The sequence below is a fragment of the Ixodes scapularis genome, unplaced genomic scaffold (assembly GCF_016920785.2).
Source record: "Ixodes scapularis isolate PalLabHiFi unplaced genomic scaffold, ASM1692078v2 PGA_scaffold0__279_contigs__length_252992795, whole genome shotgun sequence".
NCBI lineage: Eukaryota > Metazoa > Arthropoda > Arachnida > Ixodida > Ixodidae > Ixodes > Ixodes scapularis.
In genome coordinates, this window is record NW_024609835.1 from 211,146,876 (window position 1) to 211,156,905 (window position 10,030).

The window sequence follows — 10,030 nt, forward strand, 5'->3', positions numbered from 1 at the left end:
CGTGTGATGATTCGACACCTTTTGACGACCGGCCTGCACTTCATCTAGCAACACTGGATTGGACCCTCTACGGAAGCACCGCAGCGACACCTACTTCCGCTACAGATGCCATAAAGCCATCGACGCAGTCTCTTCTCTTCAGTGGGCTTGCTGGCAGCGAGACGAATATGCCACTGAGTTTCTTCTGTCTCACCCTACAGGTAGAGTTTGTTTCTTTGCCAGACGGTTTTAAGTCCGATGATCGCTTTCTTTTGCTGCTACCGGGCCCACTGGTTGGCATTTGTTCTGATATATTGTCATGGTTTAGGATATGTTCATCTATCCTGTTGTGTAGTGGCGATATTGAATCTAACCCTGGCCCCGAGACGCTAGCTCTCCTTCAGCAATTACTAACTGGCCAAACACAAATTGCTGCGGACGTTACTTCTATCAAAAACAGACAAGAGGCTCTGGATGCTAAGTTTGCCGCCTACGAATCTCGACTTGTTGCAATCGAAGCTGGCTCGTCCCAGATATCTGATATCGCCCGACGGTTGCAGTGTCTAGAAAGAAAGAGTGCCGCTCTCGAAACAGCTGTCTGTCAACTTACAGATAAGAATGATGATTTGGAAAACCGTTCTCGCAGAAACAACTTGGTCGTGTATGGTCTAGAAGAGCCTGTTAATGAAACCCCTGCATCACTACTGGATAGTGTAACTGAACTGTTGACCAGAAAACTGTCTGTGACTTGCGATGCCATAGAACGCTGTCATCGTATTGGTATCCCCGCACAAGGTAAAATACGACCTATAATTTTTAAATTGATGGACTTCCGTGACAAAATGCGGATACTCAAAAATGTTTCTAAACTTAAAGGCACACGGATATTTATTAACGAGGATTTTTCACCTCGTATTAGAGACATTCGAAAACAACTCTGGCTTAGTACTGCCGAATTCCGAAGAAATGGCGCAAAGGTCCGTCTACGTTACGACTACGCTCTTGTTGACAACGACCGATACTCGTGGGATTCAACAAATAGAACGCTGATAAAAGTTCCTCCTCCGGTTCTTGCCACCGGATCGAACTGACAGTTACCGAATAAACCATTGTCTGTATTAAACATTAATGCTCGGAGCCTTGTCCCTAAATTTACAGAGTTCTCGTGCATTGCAGCTTCTTATTCACCGCACGTGATGTGTGTTACGGAAACCTGGTTACACGATGGCATTCTTGATTGCGAATTTACACCTCCTAATTACAACGTGGTACGATGCGATAGGTCTTCTAGAGGTGGTGGTGTTGCGCTTTTTTTTAAATCTGGTATTAGCTTTTCGGTTCTTCCCTGTTTACCTAACACAGAGTCTTTATGGTGTAAGGTGCAGCTTGATAAGTTCGTTCTTGTTATCGGAGCGGTTTATCGCGCTCCTAGTTCGGGCCTGCAAACGATCTTTGATATATATGACTACATTCACAAATACAATCTGGCGAATTTCAGGCTTATCTTGCTGGGCGATTTTAATGCACCCGATATAAACTGGGAAACGCTAGTGGTTGGCTGTCGCGACAGGGACATTTGTGATGCTCTAGTAGATATAGCTGTGTCATTCGACCTAGATCAGGTTGTCAAAACGTGCACCAGAGATAATTCTGTTCTTGATCTTGTTTTTCTAACCCATAGTATCGCAAACCTAGGTTATGACTGCGAGGTGGTCGAGGGAATTTCTGATCACAAAGCTGTCCTTGTCAGCCTTAACATTCGTGTCAAGCGTTCGAACCCTGAATTCGTCACGTTCCTTGATTTCAACAGAGCTGACGATGTGTCAATTATTGATGAACTTAGTTTTTATTTTGATGATTTTTGTGCCATAAGTCTAGACGCTGATGTCAATACGTTGCTTAGATATTTCAACTCCCTTATAGAAAAATGCATCAACAAATTTGTACCTGTTACTAGAAAGAAAAAGAACCCTGCGCACCCCTGGATTACGAGAGAGGTGCTGCAGTTGATGCGGCAAACGAAGAGGAGACGTCGTTCAACGAAAGATAACACAGAATCAGTTGTTCATACCTCGTTTGAATATCTGAAAACAACCTTGAAAGAAAAGATGTTAACAGCTAAAACCAAATATTTTAATGTAACTTTGTCTGAATTTATGAAATCAAATCCTGCCAAATTTTGGAGATCTATTATTCCAAGATGTAGTGTATCACAGAGTTTTACTATTGAAGGTGAATCTGTAAGTGAGCCGACAAAGATAGCGAACTGTTTCAATGATTATTTTAAATCTGTATTCAGTCGTGACAACGGCAATGATTCAGAGTTTTTCTTTGAAGGTATATACCCAGCTTTATCTGATTTAGAGATTAGTGTTTCTGGTGTCTTCAATCTACTAATGAAACTTGACTGTAAGAAAAGCCCTGGCCCTGATGGAATTCCAAATTCTTTTCTTCGCCGTTATTCACTTTGGAGTTCAAAATACCTATCTGTCATTTTCAAAAAATCTATTTCTACTGCAACAGTGCCTCAGTCATGGAAGTCGGCTAAAATTATCCCCTTGTTCAAGTCAGGCAACAAACAGGTGGTCACAAACTACAGACCCATTTCGCTCACATCGTCTTCATGCAAACTTTTGGAACATATTGTCTATAAACAGATATCTGAGTACCTCGAGACTAATTTTATTCTTTGCCCTCAACAGCATGGTTTTCGTCGTGGTTACTCCACCTCAACCCAACTTCTTGAATTCACTCACGACATAGCTTTAGCTTTAGATAAAAGAGTACAACTTGATGCCATCTTTGTAGATTATTCTAAGGCTTTTGATAAGGTACCACATCATAAGCTTCTTCAGAAATTACAAGCGATATTAAATAATACGTCATTAGTTAATTGGATCGAAGATTACCTAAAAAATAGATCACAGTTTGTTTCATACAGGGATGTTCATTCTAGCAATGTCTCAGTTAGTTCCGGTGTCCCACAGGGATCAGTTTTAGGTCCTCTTTTGTTTTTACTTTATATTAATGACGTTGCAAATGGTCTTCAAGTTAAAATTCGCCTCTATGCAGATGATTGCGTTTTGTACAACGAAATCAACTCGGTAGATGACCATGCCTTACTAAATGACTCTCTTGAACAGTTTTTGAATTGGAGTAAAAAGTGGCAGATGGAAATTAATTTTGAGAAATCTGTAGTTATGTCATTTACTAATAAGAAGGAACCGTCTGTTTTTAGCTATGGTACTCGTAATATAATTCTGCGTCAAGTTCACGAATACAAGTATTTGGGTATTTTTTTCACGCCTAGTCTCAAATGGGATAAGCACATCAGTTCTATTTGTTCTCGTGCTCTGCAAAGGCTAGGATACGTCAAGAGAACTTTAAAATCTTCAACTAGGGAAGTTAAAATAACGGCGTACAAGACCTTGATTAGACCTATCTTAGAGTACGGTTGTGTGGTGTGGGATCCCTATCTAAAAGGTGATATAAAGCAGATTGACGCAATACAATCAAAGGCAGCTAGATTTATTTGTAATAGATATGACCGCAATTTTTCTCCTACATCTGCCATGACTGACATAGGACTTACGCCTCTTGATTCTAGACGCGCTGTAGAACGGCTCAAGCTCCTGCATAAAATAGTGAATAATAACTGTACACTTAATCGAGAAAAATATGTTAGTTTTGTTACTGAATCACGCACTAGAAGCTTCCATCCATTAGATCTTGTACCATACAGAGCCCACCTTAACTGTTTTAAATATTCTTTTTTTCCTAGAACGATAGAAAACTGGAATAACATAAATGGATCCATTCGTTGTCTCGATTTTGATAAGTTTGTGTTAGAAATACAGTAGGTGTTCTGGTATGGTGCCTGGAATCTGTACTTGAAGTGTATGTGATTGTTTTTGTAATCTTTTGATATTGCATTTTTCAAGGTTTTCTAAGTTTTGTTTGTAGGGTGTGTACATCTTTAATCGATTGTCTTTTTGAATGAATATGTATGTTTTCTCTCCACTCCTGCGATGACCTCATCGAGGTCGCAGTATTTTGAAATAAATAAATAAATAAATAAATTCTCTCTTTTCGTTTTTAGACTTGTGGTAGCTGTTAAAACCCGTTTGCACTAGATACTGACGTCTAACTACTGGTTAGCTGAGTTAGTAGAACTCTTCACTGGAAGCGGAGAGGTCTCTTGTTGGATACCAGGACCAGGTGGATTATTTCAGTCGCGCACCAGTCACGTAGCTGTGATTGTAGATCTTTGTCTGTCCGTCCCCTTGCTCTCTTGCTCCATGGCTTAATTTTGTCATTGTTTCCCAGCTCGCTTGCACCTTTGCACTACAATCAAAACTTTAATAAATGAAGCCGTTCATCCTTGCTGGTATTAGACTGGTGGCAGCTGTTAAGAACCGTGTGCTCTAGTGATATCTAACTCCTGTTTAGTCGGTAATATCGCTGCACTGGTGATGAAGAGGCCCCTGGTTTGATGCCGGGACAGGGCGTTTTGTTTTTCAGCGGCGCACCAGTCACCTAGTTCTGTTGTTCTCCGTCTTTAGGGAATATTACCGTTACTCTTGACTAGCACTGTTGCACCTTTTTAGTATTATTAATTATTGTACAGCCTGCTTCAAAGACATTTGTCGGGTGCGGAATATCCTGTGCTTAACCCACATCCGGAGAAATGCTGAAATTTATGCTTTCCGTCATCTTTAAGATCTTGTGATCTTTTATTCAGGTTGGCACTTTGACTGCAGCTCAGTGCCGATTTTGTAGTGAAGCGTGCCACATTGACCTCTTATACAACATTGACGGCGGCAAGCTGTCAGACACCTGCGTCTTGAGATCTGTCGGCCACCCAACGCAAGTGTAAAAAAATAACATGCACAAAGAAGAGGCAAGAGAGAGAACTATCAGACAGTTAAGAAGCCTTGAAAAAGCTTAAGAAACAAAGCAAGAAATGCACAAAAGGAGGACTTGGGTACGCGAGACAAGACGCCGTTGGGCTCAAAGACTTAGACTGAAGTTAGCGTCCAGTGAGTTACCATTAAAATACAATTCTGCATACGACGGTTTGATCCATAAAAAGAAGTACACCTGTATTTGAATCTTATATTTTTGTGCTTGTTTTAAACAAAGCCTGGGTTATATAATTACTGGAGGCGTGCTAATTTTGACTTACGGAATCGCTATGCTACTCCACGTTCTGTCTATTCCCATTCTCGGAGGTTTTCAGTAAGCGGCAGGTTCGTCTATAAAGGGAAACAATACTTTGCTTTGTTTTTCTATCTTGCCTTCAAAATTGCGTGCTTCATATTTGAAAAAATAAATGAAGAGTGATTTCAAGAAGAAGGAAGTCTAACAATCTTGAGAATAACTTTACATAGGATTGTTTTTCACAAGAAAGTTGCCGAGTATTTTTTATACTAGGTGTTAAAAGCGAAGCATTGAAGCCTGTAATTTTTTTGAAAGCAAAAACAAAACTTGTTTTCAGATAACTGAAAACTCCCTGGCGAATTTTATTTTAAGCACCAATTTTTCGCGTATATTTATGTCTAAAATATTGTTTCGAGAAAAAAAGATTACAATCCAGTAAAAAAATGCAGTGATATAATTGGACCTTTATGCAAATTTCGATAGTAGCCACAAAAGTTCATTTTCCGTCTGAAAGATTTCATTATCCTGCGTGTTTTCTAGGAACGGGTTGGCTTAAGTTCAACTTTTATCAGTAGGGTTTTGCTTTCGCTAAAAATACTGTCGACGCTCGTTGTAGTTTCTCTCAGTAGCATGTTTTTGACAAAGCGTGTTCCACCTCTCCAACCAAAACTTTATCACATAGGCTTTTGTTTCCCCAGCCGGTGTGTGATAACGAAGTTCTTGTCGCTGGATAAATATTTTGAGAGAACTACAAGTGAAAGGAAACGTAAATTTGTGCCATGTTAAATACGCAACACACAGCGTTTGAATAAAGCAGAACAAAAATAAACATGAGAAACGATCCGCGCAACCTTTTGATTGACGATTTTGGGAAGTGGGCTGGTTGGAATCCGAATTCGAGCAGGTTTGACAGTAAATGTGTTTTATTTTTTTATTTCGAAAGGGACAGTGGGAACTCTTTTTGCCTTTCTTTGGCCATTATCTCCCGAACTCACGTGTAGAAAGAAAGAGAGCGACAAAGAGCGAAAAACACGCGAGAAGCAACAAAGATAGCAAAATTGTCGTATAGCTTTTAGCCGGGCAAAGGGTTCGCTTTGTGCGTCAAGTCTTAGCGACAGAGGCGGAAAAAAAGGTAAGACGGTAGACAAGGCAGACACCACATATCTCACCAGATCAGTAATTTTATTACGATAAATATTAGCAAACGATGAATTCTTAATAAAAATAATCCAATCTTTCCTCTGATGGGCTTTTAGGTGCTGGGGCAAGAACCGGACGCTCAGCCTTGGAAAGCAAATTCGTAAAATACACTGCAGTCGCTGACAGAATGAGAACACAACAGGGCGCGTATTTCGAAGGCCAGGCTTCCAACACGCATTCCATGCCTTGGGCCGTGCCATAGCCTCCTTTATAGCCTGGCAGTTCGGCGACGGAGCCATGGAGTGACCGGTCGCAAACTTGCAGCGCGAGGATCTGGTAGCACAAATCCTCAAAGAGCAACTCACCAGGGAATCTGTACGTCAGCGCACAGCTTTTTCAGCCGCGAGGACCCGAAACACGCTCGTTTGCCAGGGAGAAGTGTGTTTCGGCGTCTTGCCGCAGCGGGGCGCCTGTCACGTGGCTCTCCTCTCATCCGCTGTCTGCGGTTTCACTTTTTTCACTTCGGCCGCTGCTTCTGGTTCCGATCTGCCAGGCTTTGTCAGTACATAGGAGGCTATGGCCGTGCATTTGCTGCGCGCGCGCTCCAGGAACACGAGACGCAGAAACTTTCTCAAAGGTAGATAGCTCGCGATGGAGGCGGCAAAACTCAAGCACCTCCCAGCGCTTCTCATCTTGGCAGTGGCTTTATATCAAGCGCAAGTAGGATGAAACTGAACAAAATATTCACTGAAAACAAAATAACTGCTGCTCGTACCCCCAGTTCTGAAATGTCTCTTCGAAGTTTTTTTTTTTTTATGAGAATTCCTCTAGCCGCGCCGAATCGGCATCAAAGCTTCTAATTAACCCACATTCCCTTCAATCCTCCGCAGTGAGTCCGCTTATTTTGGAGGTTACATTAATGTGCGTACCTGGATGCTATTCTGCCTTAATGTATGGCTTAAGTGGCTGCTACTAAAACGTCGAGTGCAAAGAGAAGCCAGCATGCGTGCCGTTAGGAAAATGAGGCTCAGCTACAGGATATAATTAGCGCGCACGTATTGGCACCATCAAACAGCCGCGCGCGTGCCAAGGCTTGCGTCTCTAAAAGAAGCTGGGAGCGAGGATTGTAAATGTCTTAGGTAGCGAGGTAAAGAGATTTGAGAGTGCCCGGGAACCAGGAATTGGTACGCGATCGGCGCTTTTCTGCTTTTAATACTACTGCATGAACGTAATGTTGAATTCGTTAGGAACGTTCAGTGGTTTCAGAATATCGCTGGGCTCTGCGGGTGCCTCCAACTATTAATCCAACATTTTTCTGTAGTCTTTGGGGCGCTGCTGTCATGCAACCTTAGCTGCAGGTAAGCTTGTATTATTAAAAGAATACCGTAAATGGTTGCGTTCTGAGTAAGCTTTGATCTTCTATGGCTCTGCGATGCTACTGGAAGGTTTGCATTTGCAAATTACCTCTATTCAATTAGGCTATGCACCACAAAAGAAAGTAAACCATGAAAATGATTAAGACTACATATCTACCCAGCGAGTTCGACTCTAACTTATCTTTTGCCTTACAAGAGATCCCTCCATCAGTGCTGTGAAGCGTGCGGCGCGATTCCTACAAAATAATTTAGCGCGTGCAATTTTGCAATTGAAGTTTATTTGGAAACGAAGGCACTGGCAATTCTTAGTATATCTATCAGATAGTATTTTTTTTTTGTTTTAACCACAACATGTTTCACGAGCGCAATACTTTGAGAAGACCATCATAAGGAACTAGCCGACCTGTGTTTATACAAGTCGGCTAGTTTAATTCATATGAAGTTATGGGCGTACCGAACCTGTATCTAAACTGGTTTCCCTCTATGCGTACCGGGCATCTATTCATAGAGGGCCTGCATCAATAGTGTTGTTTCTGTGTTTATACGGAACACGTGTCCATACAGGACATTTATGCACGCAATATTTGTATGCACATGAGTGCCGTATGCGTGGGCACACAGGTGCTCCTTTATTTACACAAGAGCTTAAACGTAAACGGGTTCGTCAGTTCAGCAGATGGCGCACGCAAGCTGTCAGAGAGAAACTGCTTAAAAAAGTAATCCGTTCCCGACAGTTCAAAATAGAAGAAAGGAGCCTATCAACCTCAAAATGGGCAGCGAAAATAAAAACAAAACGTATATTGAACATTGCCTTTTATTATTTCTCAATGAATGTATAAGACAGGAGCAGCACGCAAAAATGTATATATAGGTATTTTCACCCAGTTGTTTATCAAGTCCTAAATTCTACAGAAAGCACTGCATCATGCCGCGTTATCGCAGAGTCTAATTGTTCGAAGCGCCTAAGATAAAAAAGTTTTGATGATTTTGGGTTAAAGTTTGGAAGAGTTGCTCAACTTTTACACTTTAATGTGACAATATCGTTAGATTTCTAGAGCCCCTCATGAAGTCACGGCTACGGCCAATGGTATGGACATATTCCCCATAAATTTTGACACACGTGTCGAAACCCCCGCCCGGTCGGGAGATCAGAACGGTAAACAACTAATAATTAAACTCAAATGCAAATTTTTTTTTTATAAAAAGTGGTTATGAACAACGAGTAAAAATGTATGTATATATTTTTAGAAACCTATTAAATCAAAAATAATAAAACGAACTTACCTTATGTCGCTTGCACTCAGCTTTGTGTAGTAGTCTCCAAACGAAGGAACGCATACCCATACAAAAATGGTCTATGGTCGGCTATAGAAAATCTTTGTATGGCCGGCTATAGAAAATTGGCCCAAATAGCTATAGCCGTTTTTATAGCTGTCTATAACTTCTCCTATGGTGTCCCCTATGGCTGTCTATAGCCTCTTTCTAAAGAGACCCATAGACTCTATGGGTGTCTTTAGAAAGGACGCTATAGCCACCTACGGCTTTTGCTTTGGTTCCTTTAGCCGTCTATACCTTCTTGTATGGTCTGCTATAGAGATCTGTATGGCTTACGCTATGGATCTATGGTCGGCTATAGAAAATCCTTTGTATGGCTGGCTATAGAAAATTGGCCCAATTAGCTATAGCCACCTCTATGGGTGTCTTTAGCTCATTCTACAGTCGTGCCTATGGGTGCCTTTAGCTTTTCCTATGGTTCTCACTAGCTAGCTACAGAAGTCTATAGCTTTCTGAATGGTTTGCTAAAGACCCCTGTATAGCTTCCCCTTTGGGTTTCTTTAGCCAGCGTGCTATAGCTTCCTCTCCCTTTGGTTTCTTTAGCCGGCTATAGGTCAATATATGGACGCCTATAGAGATTACTATGGCTTTCTCTATAGGTCTCTTTAGCAATCTTGTTATAGCTTCCTATAGCTTTTCCTTTGGTTTCTTTAGCCACCTATAGCTCAATGTATGGTCACCTATAGAGATTACTATGGCTTGCTCTATGGGTTCCTTTAGCCAGTTTGCTATAGCTTCTCATAGCTTTTCCTTTGGTTTCTGTAGCTCCCTGTATGGTCTGCTATAGATGTTCCTATGGCTTGCCCTATGGGTCTGTTTAGCCAGCCTGCTATAGCTTCTTATAGATTTCCCTTTGGTTTCTTTGGTTTTCTGTAGCTCCCTGTATGGTCTGCTATAGACATTTCTATGTCTTGCCCTATGGGTCTGTTTAGCCAGCCTGCTATAGCTTCTGATAGATTTCCCTTTGGTTTCTTTGGTTTTCTGTAGCTCCCTGTATGGTCTGCTATAGACATTTCTATGTCTTGCCCTATGGGTCTCTT

At 41.5% G+C, this 10,030-nt stretch overlaps 1 protein-coding gene across 1 annotated transcript; it reads left to right on the top strand.

Annotated features, from left to right (window-relative positions):
* The first annotated feature begins 1,153 nt into the window (after positions 1-1,153).
* LOC121838037 lies at positions 1,154-4,708 on the top strand. The gene is made up of 2 exons (XM_042294013.1): positions 1,154-2,351; positions 4,700-4,708. Exons 1-2 carry the CDS (start codon positions 1,176-1,178, stop codon positions 4,706-4,708), a joined length of 1,185 nt encoding a protein of 394 aa, XP_042149947.1. The 5' UTR covers positions 1,154-1,175.
* Positions 4,709-10,030: the final 5,322 nt, after the last annotated feature.